Source organism: Engraulis encrasicolus, chromosome 10 (assembly GCF_034702125.1).
Source record: "Engraulis encrasicolus isolate BLACKSEA-1 chromosome 10, IST_EnEncr_1.0, whole genome shotgun sequence".
NCBI lineage: Eukaryota > Metazoa > Chordata > Actinopteri > Clupeiformes > Engraulidae > Engraulis > Engraulis encrasicolus.
In genome coordinates, this window is record NC_085866.1 from 3,161,433 (window position 1) to 3,185,565 (window position 24,133).

General features: G+C 42.4%; 2 protein-coding genes across 2 annotated transcripts in view; one reads left to right on the forward strand and one right to left on the reverse strand.

Moving 5' to 3' along the window:
- kntc1 (kinetochore associated 1) overlaps window positions 1-3,854 on the reverse strand; it is a 75,872-nt gene extending 72,018 nt beyond the window's left edge. The window contains exons 1-7 of the mRNA XM_063207767.1: window positions 3,677-3,854; window positions 3,384-3,504; window positions 2,708-2,817; window positions 1,664-1,742; window positions 1,143-1,220; window positions 596-630; window positions 256-366 (exon numbers count right to left, since the gene is read on the reverse strand). Coding sequence (XP_063063837.1) covers window positions 256-366; window positions 596-630; window positions 1,143-1,220; window positions 1,664-1,742; window positions 2,708-2,817; window positions 3,384-3,504; window positions 3,677-3,796 — 654 coding nt within the window. The 5' untranslated portion in view covers window positions 3,797-3,854. The remainder of the gene's footprint in view (window positions 1-255; window positions 367-595; window positions 631-1,142; window positions 1,221-1,663; window positions 1,743-2,707; window positions 2,818-3,383; window positions 3,505-3,676) is intronic.
- An 807-nt stretch (window positions 3,855-4,661) lies between these two features.
- On the forward strand, window positions 4,662-22,807 carry LOC134456404 (uncharacterized). The gene is made up of 15 exons (XM_063207768.1): window positions 4,662-4,900; window positions 6,000-6,086; window positions 7,634-7,743; window positions 8,573-8,692; window positions 9,165-9,238; window positions 9,847-10,067; window positions 10,895-11,060; window positions 11,988-12,191; window positions 13,782-13,943; window positions 14,988-15,071; window positions 15,958-16,093; window positions 16,421-16,495; window positions 17,102-17,254; window positions 18,556-18,680; window positions 22,585-22,807. Exons 1-15 carry the CDS (start codon window positions 4,756-4,758, stop codon window positions 22,805-22,807), a joined length of 2,085 nt encoding a protein of 694 aa, XP_063063838.1. The 5' UTR covers window positions 4,662-4,755.
- The last annotated feature ends 1,326 nt before the right edge of the window (window positions 22,808-24,133 follow it).

A 24,133-nucleotide genomic window follows, 5' to 3' on the forward strand; every position in this document is an offset into this window, starting at 1 on the left:
GAATAAAAAGATCCATTTGAAAGAAAGGTTGTTTTGCGACATGAAAAAATAAAGAGCAAATAAAGAGAATAACTGATGTATGTAATTGTGCTATATCGTGATATATATCGTCATCGTGATATAAAGTAATCCATATCGTGATATTGTTTCTTTTCCACATCGCCCAGCCCTACCTGCAACCCTCTGATCTAAAGGCTAGCACTCTAAGCATTGAGCCATAGCTGCCCCATACAAAGCATAATATTGCAGACATACCCCAATAAGAAGCTGCTCCCTGTTGTCCAGGTCAGCCATCACTGTACAACTGCAGTCTCCATCATGAACGTCTGCGGTCGAGCAGAAGTCGGCCTTGATGAGGCCCTTAAGCTACACACACACACACACACACACACACACACACACACACACACACACACACACACACACACACACACACACACACACACACACACACACACACACACACACAGTGGTGAATCCATTGTCTCAAAATGTGTGTGCACACACACACACAGTCACATTATGTACATTGTCCCCAAATAAATAAAAATAAACACCATGCCAAAGCAATCCAATGTAGTTAGGGCCTCATTACCTCATTAAGACTCCCAAAGTCCTTGGCATCGATAGCTAGAGAAACAAAGCAAAGGATTCAGAATTACACTGGAGTGGAGCCTGATGAAGATCCAGCGTGATCGAAACTTTGCTTTTTAAATATTTACGTTTATTTTTGGAGCTTATCGGCAGTGTGCAGACCTACCTTTTTGTCTGGCACCTGCAGCAAGTGTTTTTGGATGTGCGCACCCTACCGAAAACTAAGACAAATTACTTATACTTTTGGGTAACACTTTATTTAATGGTTCACTACTACTGTTAGTCTCCCACATTAGGTACAGTGTAATAACCAGTGTTACAATATTTAATACCATGTAAAACCAGTCTAACACCATGTACCAATTTTGTACATCTAGGGTTAGGGTTAGGGGTAGGGTTGGTACATGCTATTACACTGGTATTACACGGTATTAAATATTGTTACACTGTACCTAATGTGGTAGATTCAATGTAATCAGTGAGCCTAAAATAAAGTGTTGCCCCATTTCCAATCAAGCAGAGCATTTCATCTAGACGATTGTACATACCTTTCTGTGCCTTTCCCAAGTCAAATCCAGACATAATCACGATTCCTTCTTGAACGGTCAGAAAAAGTTGGAACAACCCTGGCCAACAGATGATGCATGTTACAACGAATTCTGTGATAATGTATAACATCAGCGATAGTGCACATGTAACCAAGGTAGGGATGGGATATCGGTATCGGTGTATCGGTATCGGGTTCAGATATCAACATATTTTCAGAGATCGGATCGGATCGGAATTTTCCCAAAGTATCGGAATTTTCAAAGGACTGATATTGAGCCAGGTGTAATGTTAATTTGAAGTCATAACACTTGCATATTAGTTTTCAGGATGGGATTGTTACTTTTTTTACTTGTTACTTTTACTTATGAATTGGTTTCCTGTTCTTCTGACTTCCTTTTCTGATCAAGTAGTCATCTTGGGCGTACCTATATACCAATAATAAACTTGCTTCATCTACGGACCTAAGGCACTGGTTTTGTCCTCGTCTCCCATTTATTTTCAGTAAAGCATAGAAACACACCTGAGCAATCAGACACCTCTTTCAGGATGAGACTCTTGTAGGTGGCGTCCTCGCCATTGGAAGGCGCTTGCTGCAATGCCTGTTAAAAATAATAATGTTTTATCGTGATTGGTGGGTATCGGCTCTTTCAAATATAGACAACTTCCTGTCCTCATGTTATACTGCTGTAAATATGCGATGGGGTGAAAACACTAGATAACAAGTGAAAAAGTCCACTTCAACCAGGATTTTCTCCTCCTCCCACTTGTGTTATTTGCAGAAAATTCCTGGTTGAAGGCAGCGGCCTTTTTCTTTTCACCTGATCATGTGTTTGTCCTGCTCCCAGATCAGACGTTTGGATTAGAGGTGCACCGAAAATTTGGCCGCAGAAAATATTGCAAATATGCAAAAATATGCATAATTTGCCAAAAAAGGCACTTACGGTTTTCGACCGAAAGCCAATTGAGTGGCCGAATCGAAGGCCGAATAGAAAATGAATTGAAAATGTGCATTAATTAAACTAATTTTAGTTCTACTCTAACATTTCAAGACTTCAAATACACATTTATTTTCTTCCAAAAACATGTCAAAACATTTATTGTAAGCCGTAGATTTAAGCAATAGTTAGATATAGTGAAAAACTTAACGTTTGATAACTTTTGACTGAATTGTAATATTCGGTTTCGGTTTCGGTATTCGGCCAAGTGATTAATTATTATACGGTTTCGGTTTTGGCCACAAATTTTCATTTTGGTGCACCTCTAGTTTGGATGTGCAGGCTTTAAAGTGATACTGTCCCATTTTCAGAAATAAGCTCACATTAAACCTCCCCTTGAATTAAGTGGAATTCAACTATTCTCTGAGTATGGCAGTGCAAATTTTACCTCCAAGCAAGCAGTTAACATTGAGTCCTATGAGACTAGTTAGCCGCCGGCTGGTCTCATAGGACTCAATGTTAACTGCTAGCTTAGAGGTAAAATTTGCACCGTCATACTCAAAGAAAATGGTTGAAAGTACAGGAGAACGGTAAAACCCTGTTATTTAACACTACCGCATCGTACGTACCCGTGTCATGACTATCTTCTGCATGGGAACATAGACCAGATTGAGATTTCCATTTCTCTCGCCAACTAGCAGGAAATTGCCTTCTGTGCATACTGCATCCACTGACGTTTCTGTAACAATTAATGCATAGAGAAAGGAGAGAGAGAGATGACATGAATGAGAGATGACAGTAACTTAATAGCAGGGATGTTAATTACTTGGTGACACTTTACTTGACACCGGCGTCATGTACATGACAAAACAGTGTCATAACAGACATTATGCCAATGTCCAAAATATTGTATTACTTTTGTCATTCACTGACATTAGGTTACGGCAAAGACAGCCCAAACAATGCCATGACCTTTCCAACTTTCCATGACCTTAAAAAGTTTGTTATTGACATAATGTTTATGACTTGGCCAAGACTGTCATGATACGTCTAATAAAGTGTTACTGTTTGCAATAGTGACAAAACAAAAGGTGAATGACACTTCATAGTACTTGAAACACTGTGCCAATCCATCAATATAGTGTTTTAAGTGTAGTGTAAGTGTAGTATTGTTCTTTTCTTGTGCCTATTCCTCTTCTGTGGGAAAAGATGTTCAGAATCCCTACCAATAACAAATAGGCCTACCAATTTCATACCCCGATGGGAAGACATACTGTAGTAGTGAAACAAACAACACCCCATTACCGAAGAACAGGTGAAGCAAGATCGTCTGAAAACTTGGATCAAACAGGATCACTGACGTATCGCAGACGACAATGCAACTCGCAGGTGTCAGTGCAGCGAACAGCTTTGGACTGGACACAACCTGAATAAGTGGACACAATACAACACACATCAGTTCGCGGGTCTAGGGACGAATGTCATGCATCGAAGGGACGACAGCATAGTACAAACAAACAACAGCACCGCTTTACCGGAGAACAAATGGATCAGAAGTCAAGACAGTATGAAATGTCTATTCCATGTTTTTATCCTACCTTTTCCGATGAGGAAAGTTTGACCAGTGTGTCAGCTTGGTACAACGTGCTGTCACCAACGCTGCATAAACGAACAGTGTTGGTGTCATCGTTGATAAGAAGATCCACTTTATTCCACATGACTGCGGTTGCTCTTCGGAATCGCTGGCAGATGTAAAATTAATATTTAGTAGGCCTACTTCCAACGTTTGCAGGTAGGCACCAAACTCTCGGCGTTAGCGAAATGCTAATCCCGAATGAAGTTTCACTTTTGTAAGGTGTGAACTTGCCCGCTTGCTAACCAACGACACACGTCCCAAAATATGTGACAGGTTAAAACGGATACTTATCGCGAAAGAAAACGCTATTAAGTGCAGAAAATGCTTTTTTCAATTCCATTCCTAACACAGGAACCCGCTGTTGACAATTTTCTATTTTGTTGAAAATTCGCGCCATACGTCAGCTATATTTCCCACCATGCATTGCAGTTGTAGTTTGGCGCTATTTTAAATTGAACGCATTAACTAACTAGCACATGTTATTTAAAAAAAGGAAAGCTGGTTCTATTTATTCATAGTAGTTTAAAATACTTGTATGATTTTTAATGTTTGTAAAGCACATTTAAAACCGCAGACATATATAGTGGAAAGCACAATAAACTTCAATTCCCAGATAGTAGGCTACAAGCGTACAGCGCCCAGCTGGGTGGGGGAAAGACAAACAACGCCTCCTGCTGTCTGCTGAAGGAAAAGAATTTCTGTCTCGGAAATGTATTTCAAGCAATGCATACGGCTATGAATGAAAAAGTGTAGATTATGACAACTGTTTAGTGAGATAAACATTAATTCCATTCTTGTAAAACATTGTCAACAGACCTATGCATGCATTTTGTTTGAACTTTGACCGTGACTCGCAAGGGAAAAAAGGATTACGGTTGCTAAGCAACCAAAGCGCGACAGGTGATGTACAGTAGGACTCAAGGACTGATGTCCACGTTGTGAACTGAGGAATGTCGCTAAATCACCAGTAGTGGCGGCTGTCAAAGTTCTGTTGGTCTCATATTGAGTTTTGCCACAATGTTTTAGACTTGAGGTTGCAGAATGAATGCGGGAGACCCACCAAACTACTACAACGGCGGGTCCAACACACGCCTGGATGGCGATAAGCCACTGCATTCCCTTGTTTTTGGTCCTCGTCTGCTAAAAGCTTTCAACCAACCCAAACAACGAACGGACATAAAATCTGGTAAGTAAGCTGTAGACTGGGCTCAAATTACTTAGGCCTATAGATGTATCTTACATCACATACCATGTTTGTTCATTGGTTTTAATGCAAATGAGTTCTTCTTCCCCCAAGTAGTTTTTGCGACTTAAAGCTCTAGAAAGAAGTAGGCTCGGGGATGGACTGGTCATCTGGCACACAGGGCATTTTCCCGGACAGTCCTCAGGGGGCGATGCTGTTGTTTCTTTGTTGGGGTTTTTGTTGTTTCTGGGTTGTTGTTGTTGTCGTGGGGGGTTATTGTCTGTTGTTCTTTTTTCTTTGACACCGGCCAATCATGTACATGAATGATGCAGCAAATTGGTCCCTCTGTAATGAAGACAATGGACTGAATCAGCCATAATAGGCCTGTTGTTGAAAAAATATGCTATGGTTGTTTTTTAGTTCCAGTCCAACTCTGTACCTAGGCCTAGGCTATAACTACATGTTTTGATGATTGGGTGGATGAAAATGCCTTGCGCAATACGTTGGCAAATCTAAATTAAATGTGGTGGAAATTAGGGATGTTCACCGGTAACCGGTTAACCGATAGTCTACGGGATCAATGATAACCGGTTAAAAGTTCTTACATCGGTTAGCCGGTAATAATAATTATAATAATTTCCTCCCAAAAGGGCCCCAAAAATGATAATTTTGAGGTTTTGGTACGATAACTCAGCATTTTCCATCTGGCGACACTGGCTGGAAATGACAGATCCTGTCTGAGCAGCAAAAAGAAAGGCTTATGTAAAAAATAAAATGTAAAAAAATTCTGTGATGTGCCTATCAGGTACGCGAACGTTACATAATTTAAGATTGCCAGTTAACCGATTAACCACCGGTTAATGAGTCTCAGTAACCTGTTAAGATATTTTTAAATTTTCGCCATCCCTAGTGGAAATGCCAAGTGATTTGCCATTAGGCCTCCTGTCCTGTATGTGTGCGTCGCAATGCATGCACAAAATACCGGTAACCTAAGTTATTCATAGCTGGAGTTGTCAGTAAGTGTGTGAACTGAAGTAGGCCTATTATACATTCAACTCTGTTTGGCTAAACTATGTCAGTTTTTTTTCTGCTTTTCCCACAGTGACCTACAACAGCAAAAGGCAAAAGCTGATTCTCCTGGATTCAAGGGGAGGATCATGCTGGTCTGTGGCTCGCAATTCTAACTCGTGTGAGTGAGTGCCCTCCACAGGGAAGTCTTCTCAATACTGCCCTACAAAGGCAAAGAACCTTAACTCACCAGAGTGTGAAACTGAGAAAAGTGGCTTCAAAGTTTCTGTTTTGTTATCCTATGTCCAGATAAAAGTACAATAGTCATAGCTCTCAAAATTTGACAGTTGGTTACTATAAAGGAGATATATATGTATAGCAATTTTTAAAAATTCAAATGTGAATTTTGACCGTTATTTGGTAGTTAAGGTATTCTGCCTTTGTATCATGGGCCAACAGTGAGGAGTCATGCTGAGCCAAAAGGCAGTAACTGCCATATTTCCCCCCCTTTTTTCATTTTAACTTTAATTATACATTTATATAAGAAACTATAAGCAAGGTCTGGTCATAATGTCTGTTTTAAATTACATAGATGACATTTAGATGTCCTATTTAGTTAGATTAGGATATGGCGGGAATGTGTTTACATTGCATTGAATTACATTGCATTTCATTATATCTAAAAATTGTTCAGATAAACAGCCTGGCAGACAAATTACTGTGTAGAAAGACTAATATATCATGAATAAATACACAACATACTTTAAAATTGAAGAAAATATAATCAAAATTGAATAAAAGGCTATATTTATGAAATGGCAGTTGGAAGTTAAGGTTCTCTGCCTTTGAATCATGGGCGAAAAATAAGGAGCCGTACCAAGGCAAACTACCTTAACTTCCTATTTTCTTTATTTTGACATTAAAAACAATCAAATTGGCTCTCAATATTTATTCACATGATAAAGGTGGTCTGAAATACCCCAAAAATGACATTAACTCAATTTTGACCAAAATTGATGTTAAGGTCTTTTGCCTTTGTAGGGCAGAATAGCCTTGGGATGACAGCAGTAGGATATTGGAGCATTTTGACCTGCCCACCCAGTAGGGTGACCAGACGTCCTCCTTTTCAGTACCTTGTCCGGCGTAAGGAACAGCATTAAACCGGACAAAATGCATTAAAATGTATGAAATTGCATCTAAGAAACGCTAATATTCTTGGGGGAGGACCCCCAAAATATGTCCTCCTTTTTCCTGTCACCGAGATGGTCACCCTACCACCCAGCCATGGCAATGACCCTGGGTGCATTCCAATATGCACACTCCCGTCCTCCACTTGTGCTTGTGACCTCGCCCCGCCTCCTGGCCCCTCCTCCATAGAGAAAACAATAAAGTTTCCCAGCTGTCAGCCTAGCCACTACAACTTTTGGGGGACTGTTTTTCATTCACCATCCCAATTTTAAATGAGAAAATGACATGAGAATTGTGCTTTCGCAAGATATTGAATTCATATTCCGTCGTCAGTGACATCATCATGAGGGCCATGTACTGCAATGACCTTGTCTGTCTGTCTGTCTGCTTGTCTGTCTAACTGACTGTCTGTCTATCTGTCTGTCTGTGTGTGTCACACTGCACACACAGACTGGAGCCAAACACACAACACTAAGTGCATCTAGCATTGGGCAGGGCGCCATGTTGCTATCTCTGATTGCCCTTGTTTTCTTCCTCTAGTGCGGAGAGAGTTGACCTTCCCAAAGTTTCAGTACAACCTTCTTCAAAAAATTCTGTACTGTGAGGAGTTCAATGTGTACTTTGCCTTGGGAAAGGACCGCTCACTGAGGGTAGGAAAGCCATGTTTTCCTAGGCTGACAAGCTAGACTGCTGTATAACATGAGATGTGTAGTAGTATGCATAAATATGTATAAAGTTGCCCTGCTAAGCCCATCCACATCCCAGTGTCTAACCGATTAAAGACGAAGTATTATAATTACATGTAGAGGATGCATGATGTTCATTATGTCTTGGAGATATAACGAATCTTAAGATTTCTTTTGTTTCAGACATGTAAAAGTTTTTGATCTTTTACCTGACATGTTTCGACGGTGAAACTTCCGTCTCCATCAGAGGGTCACATGGATGTTGAAGTGTGACGTGCTAATGGAGACGGAAGAAACCTTAAGATTTGTTACATGTAGAGGGCTGAACCAGGCCAGATTCTTGGCCCAGCTACAGTTATCTGCTATGGTGTGAGGCTAGATCATCCCGTCAGGCAAAAAAATACTCATGTATTCTGCCGGTACGGTGTGGTCTAGCTTACTAGGCTTGCTGTTTTCTCCATTCTGTTTATGACACTACATTGAGTAATTATAAAGTGTGATGATTGTTATGCCTGGAATAGATTTTCTCTCAGCATCTATATGTGTCCAAGTAGAGTAAATAAATCCCACACCACTGCTTGTCTTCTGTGTTGAATTTAAAACAGGAGCACAACATCTCGACCCTCAGGTCTTCATCAGGCCTCTTGCTATTGAGTTCACCACAGAAGATAAGCAGTGTTGTGGGCTTTGTTCACTTTCTCTGGATTATTGCTTTGATGGTCCTGCACCTTACCCATCGGGGACCCATCTACTCATTTGAACATCTACATTCATGTGTTTCCATTGCCTACAGGTGTACAACAGGAACTTTGAGGAGACGGGCAGATCGTTTACAGATGACACCTATGTGGTCACTCACTTCCTGTTCAACCCCGTGCTGAATGAACTCATTACTGGGGGTGGCTGTGTGCGGGTGTGTACCTCACTATCTTAGTGTACATTACATTAGTAAGGGGCAGCTGTGGCCTAATGGTAAGAGAGGTGGTCTTAAGATCAGAGGGTTGGAGGTTTGAATCCCACCCTTACCTCCATCCATGGCTGAAGTGCTCTTGAGCAAAGCACCTAATCCCACATTGCTCCAGGGACTTACCTCTATACCTCTACCTCTAAATAACTGAGTCGCCTTGGATAAAAAGGTCAGGTAAATGTAATGTAATATACTGTTCACCATTCATCACTAGGGTCTTTTAAAATTTCCCTAGGATCTAATATAATAATATACATTAGATATACACTATGATTACATGTATTTAATATAGCCTTTATTATTATGTCATTACATCCTATTATGTAAAAAAGTATCGTATTTTGCCATCTTTCATTAGAGCTAAACAAAAGTGTTTACTATGTGTATTGTAATGCATTTTCAATTCATTTTCCTTCAGTTCTGGAACTACAGCCGTGTGGAGAAGAACAAGTTAAACAGTGTGGCAATGTCCAACTACTCCCTGACCCTCAGGTAAATGAACAAAATTACAGCAGCCTCCTGACCAGAGCTGGTGTGTGAACATGGGAATGTGTATGTTTGTGTTTGGAAAGCACTTTGGAGACAACATCATTAATGTGATACATGTTACATTATTACATTACATTACATTGCACTTAGCTGACGCTTTCATTTGTTCAAAGCGACTTACAACTATTATTTTTCAGGGTATTGGTTACAGTCCCTGGAGCAATGTGGGGTTAGGTGCCTTGCTCAAGGGCACTTCAGCCATGGATGGAGGTGCAGGGAGAGGTCAGGGGGGATTCGAACCGGCAACCCCTAGATTGAAAGACCAACTCTCTAACCACTAGGCCACGGCTGTTCATACATTTGATACTGTGCTATATAATTATGTTGCATTTTATGCTGTATTGTATTGTGTTGTAACCATCTTTTAGCTTCTTTTTTTCAATTTCATCCTATCCAGTATCAACTTCAGTCCTTGACATGGGACAAGACTAAGGATTGACTCAGAATATAACTCTTCGCCTTTTTTGTTTGGTTTAGTTTAGTTTTGTTGCGTTGCATTACCCTGTACCTGTTGACGTTGTTGACTGGGATGGTATGTGTGCACTATGCAGGCTGGAGTTTGGCGTTGAGGAGGGTGGGCGATGGTGTACCCAGATGGAGCTGGACGTGCCTCGGCAGCGCCTGTACCTCTTCTCCTCCGAGAGCATCCTGTGCTACGACATGCAGGGGACTCTCCTCACGCAGCTCAAGAACACCCACACGGGGAGGGTCATGGGCGCCGTCTACTCCCCCTACGCCAGGGTGCTGCTCACCGCCTCCAGCGATCTAGAGAGTGGGTTGGTTCTCTTTCCTTCAAACCGTTAAAACCAACCACACAGACTACGGACATACTACTGTAGGTGTGCATTCCAATATGCACACTCCTGTCCTCCACTTGTGCTTGTGACCTCGCCCCGCCTCCTGGCCCAGCCTCCGTGGAGAAAACATTTTAGTTTCCCAGCTGTCAGCCTAGCCACAACAACTTTAGGGGGACTGTTTTTCATTCATTCCCAAATGCAAATGAGAAAAGGACATCAGAATTGTGCTTTTGCAAGATTCAATTTCTGTCGTCAGCGACATCATCATGTCACAAGCAGGCAAGAGAGCAAGGGAGGATGGAAGTCCACATATTGGAAGCCCCACCTAGTTGTGCACAGAAAGAGACGAGATGGCGCCAAAGCACCTGCCCCTAAAATAGCCTGTTTTGCTGCTAGCTATGTACTTTTTGGCTGTGAGAATTCCTCTTTAATCAATTTAATGTGTAACGGATGCCAACTAGCAAAGTTCGGCTGCAAACCTCCCTCCCGAAGCCTCATACAGTACTGTATCTGTAGCCCTGAGCTATCTGTCCGGAGCTTTAGAACAGCAATGTCATGTAATGTACTGTAGTAATGTAATGTATCGTACTGTGCTTCGACCTCGGTTTCAAATAGTCACAAAATTAACTAATATTTGGAGAGAATAGAGCATATTAGTGAAACAGAATAATGTACCGCTTTGAGGCATGAGACATGATGGGGAAAGTTTTGTCTGGGCTGCATCAAGACTACATAGACCGTCTCAAACATCATGGCTGTGGACTGATCTATACAAAAAGGTTTCCTTCAACTTGTGTATCAGTCAGAGCCTGGAGTGAGGTGGGGCATCTCCTGCACATCTTCCATGGGCACACTAAAGTCATCACGGGCCTCATCCTGCATCCTGAAACATCCGCCATCTTCATCTCCGCCTCCCTGGACTGCAGCATACGCTTCTGGTGCCTCAACACGCTCACACAGCTCATCAGGTGAGTTTACTAGTAAGAGTAATTTATTTGTCACATATAACCCTAGCTTAAGCTTAGCGTGCAGTGAAATGAGAGTTGGTAACTCCATATGTGCAGAAGAATATAAATTACATAAATGAATTATACATCATAAAATAAAAGTAGACGGTTTTCTTAATTGTCCATAGCTGTGTAGACTCAACGACAAGGTGAAGTTCTCTCTAGAAAGTGAACGTAGTTGTGGCACGGGTGTAGCTGTTGTGAAAAAGTCAAGTGGTCATAGGGAAACTAGGCCTACTAGGACAGTGGTTCTTAACCTGCAGTGTGACCACCCCCTGGGCGTGCGTCAGAGATGGCAGGGGGTCCGCAGAGTTTTGTTTGTGTTGAGGTTGTGACCAAAAGCCTGCCTGCTAACATTATAACCAAATGAAAACATGTTTTGGTTCCCATTTAAAGGTACACTGTGTAGGAAATGGTCAAAAAAGGTACTGCAACTATGCTGATCATTGAAACTGGGCTGCTTTTTGCCAAATTTGATCTTTTCATGAAAGATTACTGAGTAATAAACTAATATCTTCTAGTATGGCTCAAGTACAGTCATTTTTGCAGCTAAAATGGCTATTTCTGGAAATTCAAAATGGCGGACCATGGAAAAGATCCCCCTTTTCATGTCCAGTCTTAATGAATACTTAAAAGTTGGTGGTGGTGGTAAGTAATCATGAAAAAGCTAATACAGGTATTAGTGAATGGGTAGCATGATTTCTGGAAATAAACAACTAAAAATCTCACACAGTGTCCCTTTAAAGTCATTAAGGTATTGATTAATGTCTCAAGCAAAAAAGATGTAATATGACCATATTTTCAGACTGTTCCTTTAGGTAAAAACCCCCGTTTTCCAGATCAGGGGGTGATAAGATACGTTTGCTCTATCCTCTTCTTCATCTTCAGCATCCCATGTTTAGAAGGTGTAGTAGGTCTTGGCCTGACAGAGGAGAACCTGCTGTACTCCTGGTCCCAGCGGACGGTGCTGCTGTACAACCTGAACCACTTCCTGGACTTTTGGGGGTACCTGCGCTACCCGGCGCTGGCCTTCAGGATGTGCAAAGCACACGGCAAGACCAACCGTCTCCTCACATTGGGAGATGGCAGCAGGTTTGTTACTTTTTATTTTTTTGGTAACACTTTATTTTAGGGATACAGCTATTAGCACTAATACATACAATGTGCCTGTATAAGTAACTTGTAAGGCATGTACAAAGCAAAATCAAACATTTGTTATGCATGTATTCGCTTGTTCATGCACAATAAGGGATTTAACCTTAGTAAGGACCTAGTAGTTCTTAGTGTTTGCTTAGTACATGCCTTACAACTTACTTATGCAGGCATTAACATTGTATGTATTAGTGCTAATAGATGTATCCCTAAAATAAAGTGTTACCGTTTTTTTCTTCTGAAAGAGCGCTCAACTCCAAACTGTTTTCTTACAAGGTCTTAGGGTGTGAGCAAACAGATGCGTACATGTTTTGTAGAAAAGCCGCACTCTCGAGTGTGATATTTTGTAGAAAAGCCGCACTCTCGATTGTGATATTTTGTAGAAAAGCCGCACTCTCGATTGTGATATTTTGTAGAAAAGCCGCACTCTCGATTGTGATATTTTGTAGAAAAGCTGCACTCTCGATTGTGATATTTTGTAGAAAAGCCGCACTCTCGATTGTGTGATTCTTGCATTTTATTTTAGTGGGTTAGCATGACATCACCACACACTAAGCAGGTTTTTGGCAACAGCCAGATGTGTCAAAAATCCGGTTCCGAAGTTTAAAAACCCTGCCGCAGTGTCCCTCCAACACTGGTGACTTCACTGAGTAACTAAAGCAAAGAAAGCTCCCGCACACTGTTCACATTTGCATGGTTTAATGCAACGTTTCGGTCTACTGACCTTCTTCAAGCAATTTTGCTTGAAGAAGGTCAGTAGACCGAAACGTTGCATTAAACCATGCGAATGTGAACAGTGTGCGGGAGCTTTCTTTGCTTTAACGTTGGTGACCTAGGGGTTCCACTCCTACGCACCTGACCAAGGAGGTGTGCAAGAATTCTTCACTTACTAAGTAGACTGAGTAGCTAACCTACGGTACCTGCCTTGCACACTCATTATCATCAGCTGATTCAGAGCTGGTTGGATCAAATCTGTGGCAGGGCTTTTTTACTTTCTGAACTTGAGATTGCCACCTTTGGCAACTTGCTTGGAGTCTATGCTCTTCCTTGCCGCATATTCAATGTTACAGTGCACTAGAACCTTTTCCGGATTGAGAATAGTAAATATCTGGTATGTGAAAAATAATATTGAGTCAATATGACTGTTACCACTGTACTGTTTTTGCTCATGCTGCTGCCATATCTAGAGTATTTACTGTATTACAAGATCTGAACATTGGGTATGATTATGAACAGTTATTGGCTGAAAGTCAACTTTACAAAAAGGGCATTCTATTGCATTGCATTGCAAAATGCATTTTATACAGTAGCTTTAAAAAGTATGTTCTTTAAACATTTGAATGGCAAGAATTAACACGTATAGATGATAGGACTTCTGAACAGTCATTTCCAATAATAGATGCAAAAATGGATACACCATTTTGCCCCAAAACTCTTCAAATACCGGTAGATTCTTTTTTTTTTTTTTTTTTTTTTTTGAAGTGCCATTTTTCCCCTTGAGTGAGTTTGGTTGTTGTTTTGTTCGTCCAGTTTGCACATGTTCTCCTGCTCCACTGGGAAGAAGCTGTGTCTGCTGCCTCCTCACCCGTTCCTCTCGCCGCTCAAAGAGCTGCCGGGCTTTGCCTACGACCGCCAGAGCGGCCTCATCGCCCTGCTGCTCAGCTCCTGGGAACTCTGGGTCTACACTGCCAGGTCAGTAATACTGTTTTCATGCCAACCGGAACGGAGCCGGTGATGGCGCCGGCACCAGTTACGCTCTGTGCTAAAGTGCTTACCTGTGAACCGCCCGTGTTCATACCGAGCTCTGAACTTTTTCTGCACGTGACACAATAGGTGCGCCAGCATGGCCCTCAGTAGGTCTGAATGTGCCCTCCGGGGCCTATACTAAGAAGCTGGTTCAGGAGTAAACCAGGTTAAGCTTAGAGGTAAATCATCTAATAGAAGAGCCTGGACTCCAGATTACCGGTAGATTATTTACCGGTACCTCTTAACTTAACTTGGTTTACTCCTGAAATAGCTTCTTAGTACAGGCCCCAGGTCAAGTTACCAATTCAAAAGTCGTCTCCAGAATGCGCTGGGTCAAAAAACAAATGCGAAGAAAAAGACGAAAAATAACGGGGGTAAAACTCAGTTAGTTACAGTATAGTAGAATAGGACAGGCAAGAGGGACAGGAGAGTCGTGGAGGAAGTCAAGGGGAAGAAGCAGACTCAAACCTGGATCCCCATGGGCGATGTTGCCCACACTGTGTGCTACTGGTGTATTAGGACACTGTGCCATACTACCCACAGAAAGTTCCTGTTTTTGCTGTTTGCAGGCATTATTTTTCATAAAATGCTTCGACCAATGCATTGCTTCACAGTTTTGAAAGAAAAATCTTTCACCTTTTCACCGTAGATACAGTCACAGTGAGAGGAGAATATTCAGTGTAGTGGGGCTCCAGATAATCACGTGGTTTATAAGAAAGCTGTGGTTACCACTGAACTGAAACAGTATGTATCAGTAACAGTAAGGGCTCTCAGGCCTTAATGCTCAGACAATAATGCTCTCAGACATACACAGACTCTCTCTCTCTCTCTCTCTCTCTCTCTCTCTCTCTCTCTCTCTCTCTCTCTCTCGTACACACATACAGATCTGCACTTGCTTCTTGAAGGCTGAAAGAGATGTGGCTAGTCTTTCTGCCTTGTAATTTCTGACAGTCTTCCCTTTCATCTGTTTTCTTATCTTGATGTTCACAGAATAGACCCTGCATGCAGAGTGGCCGAGCTTGATGTTCGAGAGTTCACCCCCCAATCTAGAGCTAGAAAGAGTACACGATCTGTGTGAGTCTCTTTTTAAAGGAAATAATAAATGAACGCAACACTGTTCTGTGCTCCCAAATATTCAATGGCACAACGCTTTAGGCTCTTAGTCCCCTCATCAAGTGCAACATTTTTTATTTCCTACATTGTGTAATTTGAACCGAAATTGAGGAGCTGGATTTATATACGAAACCGATTGAAAGCAATGGGGGTGCCACACATCAGAGAAGCACAGGGGTATAATAAAGGTGCTGATGGTTAGAAAGAACGTATGAACAGAAATACTGTGCGTAGTTGGTGGGTAGGGGATGAATGGGCCTCAATTTTAAGGATAGATATATATCGGTCTGATATCGGGACGATATTTGCATTTTTTAAGTGTATCGTTATCGGCCGATACGCTTGTGGTTTTGGCCGATATGCAATATTTATTATTTTATGTCATTCAGATCTTTTTAAAAGCACCAAGACACTTTATTTTTTTATTACTTGATTGTTAGACATTACTTGATTGTTAGAGTGGGTGTTTACATGTTACAAGTTCTACCTCAATTTGATAATGTTAAAGGAATGTTTATTTTTAACTTGAGACCTGGAATATTTGTCATTTTTTAACCTTTTTTTAACCCATATCGGCCCCAAATATCGGGTATCGGAAATCGGGTATCGGCCAAGGGTGATGAAAGAAAAAAAACGGTATTGCATCGGCCATTAAAAAACCAGTATCAGTTGACCCCTACTCAATATGTGTGTGTGTGTGTGTGTGTGTGTGTGTGTGTCTGTCTGTCTGTCTGTCTGTCTGTGTGTGTGTGTGTGTGTGTGTGTGTGTGTGTGTGTGTGTGTGTGTGTGTGTGTGTGTGTGTGTGTGTGTGTGCCTGCCTGCGTGCACCTACTGTATGCTCTCCAGAGCTTCCGAGACGCAGCAGCCGAAGACCACATCACACTGCTGTTGTGTGGGCTTCCTGAACTCCCCCGTCTGCTACGAGTCAGAGGAAGGGCCCGTCTGTGCCGACGCTGTTAGCTTCCTGCTGTGCGGCATGGCGGTAATGGACATTTACATTGTTTTGTTGCCAAAGCGTTGTAAAGATATCAAGTAATGTATACAATATATTATAAAAGTACATTTTAATTTATATATTTTTTTATTTATATTAATAATCTCATTATACAAGGACTCTTCCCACCAACACACAAACATGTAGAAATGCAATCCACAAGGATCATGGACATTTAGATTTAACTTCTATGGCTTTGAATTGATGCGTTTTTACCTAAGCAAATGTTTTCTTTGTAGAAAGCATAGATAACTGTAAATCCACCTTTGCGTTATCACCTACTTGCATGTAGATCAAGTCATTCTGTATTTTCAGGATGGACGTATACTCTTCATGGATATTGCCATTCGTAACTTGTTGTATTACCAGCTTTGGAGTCACAAAGATCCCGTAAGTTCTGTGAACACTTCTGTAGAAGTCATATCAATCCCATATCAGTGCATTGCCAGAATTAAACATGGCTTTGTTCAGCAGTGTGCAGAACCTGTTGATTTGTCTCTTAGCCCTGCACATTTTTGGGCCATGTCATTTCATTACATTACATTACATTTGGCAGACGCTTTTATCCAAAGTGACGTACAATCAAGGACATTATCAAATGAGGACATAGTCAGCAGCACATGGGGGGATACAAACAGACTTGATCGATAGGATAGCCAGGACAGATAGGATACAGACAGACTATACAGTTTATACAGACTACTGTACAGTTTTTTACATACAGTATATGCTACCTATTATATATATATTCTTCATTATTGATTGAATAATTTCATTGTATTGTTCATTTTATTGTATTGCCATAACCGTATGTTATGTCAATGTGAATGACCAGTTGGTTCATGTGTGTCCTTGGTCATGATGTGGTCGTCTGTCTCACCTGTACCATGGATTCTTTAAGTATATAGAGATATGCCAATGGGCCAATGGAAACAATGGGCCAATGGAACCTCTCTCTCTCTACTCTCTCTGTCTCTCCTACATGTGTTCCGCCAGGTGGTGTGGCTGCACCATGACCTGGAGCAGAACTGCCTACTGAGCATGTGCAAGGAGAGCAGCAGCCGGCTGGTGTTGACCTGGAGTCTGCCCTCGCTGCAGAACCTGCTGCAGATCCCCGTGCCCTGTGACATCACCGCCTTCACATGGATGGTGAGTTACGATCCCCGTGCCCTGTGACATCACCGCCTTCACATGGATGGTGAGTTACGATCCCCGTGCCCTGTGACATCACCGCCTTCACATGGATGGTGAGTTACGATCCCCGTGCCCTGTGACATCACCGCCTTCACATGGATGGTAATGGCTCGTTCAAAAAGTCGAGAATCCCAAGAAAGCGACCTAAAACCTCGGGAAAGTGGGCGTGAATATTTATTATACTACCTCCATGGTTATGATCCCCGTACCATGTGACATCACCGCCTTCACATGGATGATGAGTTACGCCAGCGGTTCCCAAACTGGGGGCCTGGTGTTGGGGGAGTCACCAAAGTTTACAATGGTAAAAATGTGGGTCCCTTAAAGGGACACTGTGTGAGATTTTTGTTTATTTCTAGAATTCATGCTGCCCATTCACTAATGTTACCTTTTTCATGAATACTTACCACCACCATCAAATTCTAAGTATTTATTATGACCGGAAAAATTGCACTTTTCATACATGAAAAGGGGGATCTTCTCCATGGTCGGCCATTTTGAATTTCCAAAAATAGCCATTTTTAGCTGCAAAAATGACTCTACTTGAATCATACTAGGAAATATGTTTATTACGGTACTTAGTAAACTTTCATGTAAATATCAAATTTGGCAATAGGCAGCCCAGTTTCAATGAGCAGCATAGTTGTACTGCAGTACCTTTTTTGACCATTTCCTGTACCTTTAAGAAAACGTTTGGGAACCACTGCTCCACAGCACTCCTGGGGGAGTCGCTGTAAACTTCTCGGTAAACCTCCGATGGACTTTTAAGTGAAATCCACGCCAGAAATGTTTGTTCACAGACATTCAAGAACGACCGCTTCTCAGAAATGTTGCTATGTGTCTGCAGGAGGATCTGTTCTTCGTGGGCCTGCGTAGTGGAGCAGTGAGGTGTGGGGTGGGGTGGGTGTTCAAAGTTTTACAATGGTAAAAATGTAGGTCCCTTAACCAATTTTAGCCTAAGCCCTTTCTGAGAAAATGTGCCCTCTCCCTATTAAAACCTAAATATCTCAGCGCATAAAAACATGAAATAAGTTGCATTTAAAAGCTAGAACATTCATTTTGCACTAGAATGTGTTCATTCAGCTCTAACATACCCACATTTTAAATAAAACAGCTCAAACCTCAAGAACCTTAATGCAGCATATATGTCGCTCCAGGACACAATGGGTTAAGACAAAGTTTGGGAACCACTGCTCCACAGCACTCCTGGGAGAGTCGCTGTAAACTTCGTTGTGAATGTTGCTATGTGTCTGCAGGAGGACCTGTTCTTCGTGGGCTTGCGTAGTGGAGCAGTGAGGCTGGTCAGCGCTGCAGACTCGGGAGACGGCAGAGGCAACTCTGGAGACTGTACTCCAGTGCATGTTTCACACAGCGCAGGCAGGTCACCATTAGCCTGATTATCATCGACGTGACTGTACTCCAGTGCATGTTTCACACAGTGCAGGCAGGTCACCATTAGCCTGATTATCATCGACGTTCAAATCTCTTCGAGAGTTGGTCTGACCAAGAGCATGACAATTAACGTTTTCCAAACGGCATGGTTGACCTGCCTCCCTTGGTTTTGCTTATGTTTGTTTGCTTCTTGAAAAAGTGGGAGGAGTTCCCGTATTTGCGGGAACTCGGAAAGTAGGCCTACTTGCTCTTGACCTGACTAGTTGCAACGCTGAAAGTGTTGCGTCACCAGGAGGGCACAGCCTGGCTAGGTCACCATGGGATTGGCTAACACAGTGGCTTCTTTTGAAAACAATGTAGTTTGATGAAGAGAAAAATACAACGAACGAAGTACACAAGTACATTACATTTCACACCACATGCATGCTCTATATCTATAATACCTGATTGATACAGATTTTGCCTATTTGACCAGAGTGTTGGCTCTAATGGCTTTTATGAATTGAATTGTTATCATGACCTAACTGTACAGCAAACATTGAATATTAATAACATTTTGTGTTTTTAGACAGTGATTTAGCATTGAATCCCAAACTGAGACAGGATCACAAGGGGCCTGTGCTCTCTGTGGACGCTTCATCCTCACTGCAGCTCTTCCTTAGTTGTGGGTAAGTCATACTGTAAGTGATATAACGGCTTTTATCCTGGTCTTAGCCATCCGTAATCTTCTGCTCGCAATTACTATTTCCCTGGATTGTACCGGTAATAGTAGTTGTGTAGTAGTAGTAGCAGGATCAGGGGTTTGATATTCTTGGGTGAGGCCTCACCGATGGCGTCTGGACTTCTTTTTTTGGAGCTTATCAACTAAACTCTTCTGACAAAGACGACCTACGTACATCAGGGGTGTCAACCTTTTTTCACAAAATCCCCCTTGACCTTATCATAAACCTCCCAACGCCCCCTTAGTATTTTTCATTTTTCATTTATCCTTTATTTAGCCAGGATTCTCCCATTGAGACTAGAGTCTCTTCTGCCAGGGAGTCCTGGTCAAAATGGCAGCATACATACTGTATAGTTACAGACATAGACAAAAGGGAAAAGAAATGTGCAAAAAACACGTATTAAAAAAAGAATAGACTAATGTCCTCAATGGCGACTGTGCACTACCCTCTCAGCTGTATCCTTCTCAACGCCCCTGTTAAAATGCTAACCTAGATAATAATAATAATTTAATAATAATAATAATTGTATTTGTATAGCACTGTGTCATACAAGGCATGTAACTCAAAGTGCTTAACAAATGGGAAAAAAAAACATTGTTAGAGATAGATTTAAAAGGAGAGGTATAGAGGAGAGGCAGAAAAAGCAGGAAGGCAGAGGAAGAAGAGATTGACAGAGAATGTAAAGTCATAAGGTCAACGTAGGTTAGGACCAGGATTCTTAGATGTGTAAGGTCCATAGTGGCTGGGCCTATCATAAGTCATAGATAGTCACACAGAGATTGGGTGCTCAGGTGCGGCCCCTGGTGGCATCAGGGGTGAGGAAAAACTCCCTTTCGCTTGATTCATAGTTTGTAAGGGGGAAAAAAAGCTCAGTGAGGTCTGAGAAAAAAGACCCCCTATAGTCAGGAAGCAACCTCAGGCAGAGACCAGCGGCCACCTAGGGGAGCCCCCTGCCAGGGCTGGTTGCGAGTAGTAAGGGCGCTGCGGTAGCTGGGACACTATGACGCCTTGGCAGCTAGGAGTTGGCAAGGATGAAGAGGTGGGTCTTCAGCTGCTTCTCGAAGGGGAGGGCGTTCCATCTCTTGGGCGCATAGCAGGCAAACGCGGCGTCGCCAATCTTCTTCTGCGGGGGGGGTTGGGGTCCTTAGCAGCTTGGCATCAGTGGACCTGAGAGCTCGAGCAGGGGCATAAAAAGAGAGCATGTCTGAGATATAGCTAGGGGCAAGTCCATTTAATGCTTTAAAAACTGTGAGCAGAATCTTAAAGTCGATTCTGTATGAGACGGGTAACCAGTGCAGGTCTGCCAAGACAGGAGAGATGTGCTCTCTCATTCTGGTTCTTGTTAGGATTCTTGCCGCAGAATTTTGAATGAGTTGCAGTTTGTCAATTATTTTTTTTGGGAGACCAGAGAAGAGAGCATTGCAGTAGTCTATCCTACTGGTGACAAAGGCATGAATAAGTTTCTCAGCGTCTTGTCGGGGGGCCAAGCCGCGCACTTTGTTGACATTTCTAAGATGGAAAAAAGCAGATTTTGTTATCTTGTTGATGTGAGGCTCAAAGCTCAAGTCCGAATCTATGACCACACCTAGGCTAGTAACCTTATCTTTAATGTGCATGCTTAGGTCACCTAGGCTTGAGTGGAGTTTTGCACGTTTTTTCTTAGGCCCAATGAGCAACACTTCAGTTTTATCCTCATTTAATTTTAGGAAGTTACTGTTCATCCAGTCTGTGATGGCAGACATGCATTTAGTCAAGGCATGAATGGCAGTGGTTTGGCTAGGCTCGACAGAGATATATAGTTGAGTGTCATCGGCATAGCTATGAAAATCAACATTGTGCTCTCTGATGATGGAGCCCAGGGGCAACATATAGAGAGAGAAGAGGAGAGGGCCCAAGCAACTACCCTGAGCAACTCCAAAAGGCACATCATACTTGTTGGAGACGTAGTCTCCGATGGTGACAAAAAACTGCCTTCCTGTAATATATGTTTTGAACCACTCTAAGACGTGACCGGACAAGCCTACCCAAGATTCAAGGCGGTCAATTAGTATGTTGTGGTCTATCGTGTCAAAGGCGGCACTGAGGTCGAGGAGGATAAGTGCTGAAACTTTGTTTGCGGCATTGCTGAGCCTAAGATCACTTATTATTTTGGTTAGTGCTGTTTCGGTGCTATGGTTGGCTCTAAAGCCTGATTGGAATTTTTCCAAGATATCATTCCCAGCCAGATGTTGATTAAGCTGTTTAAATACAACTTTTTCTAGTACCTTGCTTATAAAGGGGAGGTTTGATATAGGTCTGTAGTTGTTTAAAGAATTCTGATCTAAATTTGTCTTTTTTAGGAGTGGCTTTACCATGGCTGTTTTGAATGAGCTTGGAAAAATGTCTGTAAGCATAGAGGTGTTAACAATTTGCAGTAAAGGTGCTGCTAAGCAACCAAGTATGTTTTTTAGCAGATATGTGGGGATCGCGTCAAGGCTGCAGGTAGACTGCTTACTTTCCCTGACTATTTTACAGAGGTCGTCCTCTGTAATTGGACAAAACTTTTGGAAGCTCTCAGGTCTTCTAGGGGGGTTTAACCCTCCCCGCGGTGTATCGCCTGAGTGGGCGATGAATGAGAACCTTCACACACACAATGTCGACTGTATTATGGATAATCAGCTACACCCCCTTCACACCACCTTCAGTAACCAGCTGAGTCTGTTCAGCCACAGACTCCGTACTCTCACTTGCAGGACAGACAAGCTAAGGAGGTCCTTTGTCCCATGGGCCATTCAACTGTATAACAGTATACAGAAGGACACTAAGAAGGACATCATTACTGGGGATTGGACTGCCTGAGATGCCAGAGCTGGCCCAGATCGGGAAACCTCTTGGCGTGTGTGTGTGTCTGTGTGTTTATTTATGTAGCTACTTGACACCTGAATTTCCCCCTGGAGATCAATAAAGTTTCTCTACTACTCTACTACTCTAGTATTGATAGATTCAATTACGTGTATATATGGCCTCCCACCCTGCAGGTCAGACTTTTGACATGATGTACGCTACTTAGTTTAAAAAAAAAAAAAGATGATGATTATGTCCTCGATTGTGGTTGGTTAAAAAGCGTCTGCCAAATGCAATGTAGTGTGAAAGCCGTTACTGTGTAGTGTAATGTGTGGGAGCCCCTTGCAGGTCGGACACGCTGATTAAGCTGTGGGACCGACAGCGCACCCTGCTGGCGGAGGTGCAGCTGGACGCCTCTCTGAGCTGTGCGTGTTTCCTCAACCCCAGTGGAGACCTGCTGCTGGGCTTTAGGCAGCACCTCTACAAGCTGCCCCACACACACCTCTTCTCCTCCTCCTCCGACACACTCCTCCTGGAGGCATCATCACACACCTCCCTCACCGGTGGGTAGTTGCCAAGATACATGCAGTTGCATCGGGGTTGTCGTTTGCTAAACCACTTATTAAGCGGGCTTGCGGAGCAAGAGCAGAGCTCTTGCAGAGCAAGGCCCGATTATTAAGCGGGCTTGCGGAGCAAGAGCAGAGCTCTTGCAGAGCAAGGCCCGATTATAGTAATCTCTAAGTCCTGTTTATTGGTTCTCTTGTACAGGGACAGTAAAAATAGAAAATGGATCTCCTCCTAGGCCTTTCGAGATAGAGACACCGTTCAAACACTAAAACGACCGGCTCGGCTTGGAGATCGCGTCTCGTTATAGGCTTCTCCGTGTCTCTTGTCGTTTTCCCGTTTTTGGCGATTTAGTGAAAGCCTGGGTCCCCATTGGAAACAGTGGTGGAACCTCCATGAACCAAGGTTCCGCCACTCTAGAGATTAGAGTGTAGGAGGCTTTTTCGGTCATAAAACATCAACACTTTCACCTAGAAGTTTAGTTGACGCGTTGTTAGCGAGCTCTATGGGATGTCTCCAAATTGTGAAAGTTTCATCTCCCAACTCCCAATACTTTTTAAATGGCAGGTTTGTAAAAAAAACAGGCCTGGGTCTATGGAGAATCCCAGTCTTTGGAAAAGTGCATTTTTCAAGAGATCAGCGCATGTCCCACACGGAGGTCCATTTGTGCCTGAAAAATTTAACCTATAAACTTCATTCAAAGACTGTTAGAGACATCACAAGCATGACTCCGATCTGTGAAAAGGACACGTGCCAACTCCTTTTAGTTTTTTTACAACGATGTTGTAAAGACAAAAAACTCATTCTCATTTTCTCCCCTGTTAAAGGCTCAATACTAACTGTCTTTCAGTCAATCACAACAGGTGCAGCCAGTGAAGGATTCCATTTCAACTGTCACTGTCTCAAGATTCCATTCTTAACGAGCAGGTGCGAGCAAGCATTCTAGAAGTCCATTGTTGAGCTCTGCAATGCAATGTAATATAGTCTTGCTGGACTATGCATGACAATTAGCTGCTTGGCTTAGTGGTAATGCATGCTGCTGCATTAGATTGGAGGTTGAGGGTTCGAAACCCACATGAAGCAATGTTGATTTTCTAAATTATATCATATGCAGCGTTCCTTGGCCGACTTAAAATGCCATACATGTATATCATTTAGTATGGATGGCAAATGTGCTGAATTACAGATATTGAGGTTGGGGGTTCGAAACCCAGTCAAAGCCATGTTGATTTTCAAAATTACATCATATGCAGTGTTCCTTGGCCAACTTAAAGTGCCATGTATGTCATTTAGTATGCATGGCAAATGTGCTGGATTACAGATATGGAGGTTG

Coding starts and splice junctions, on each gene's coding strand:
- LOC134456404 (XM_063207768.1), top strand. CDS start 4,756: ATGAATGCGGGAGACCCACCAAACTACTACAACGGCGGGTCCAACACA. Junction 4,901..5,999: donor ACGAACGGACATAAAATCTG/GTAAGTAAGCTG, acceptor CTTTTCCCACAG/TGACCTACAACAGCAAAAGG. Junction 9,239..9,846: donor AACTACTCCCTGACCCTCAG/GTAAATGAACAA, acceptor TGCACTATGCAG/GCTGGAGTTTGGCGTTGAGG.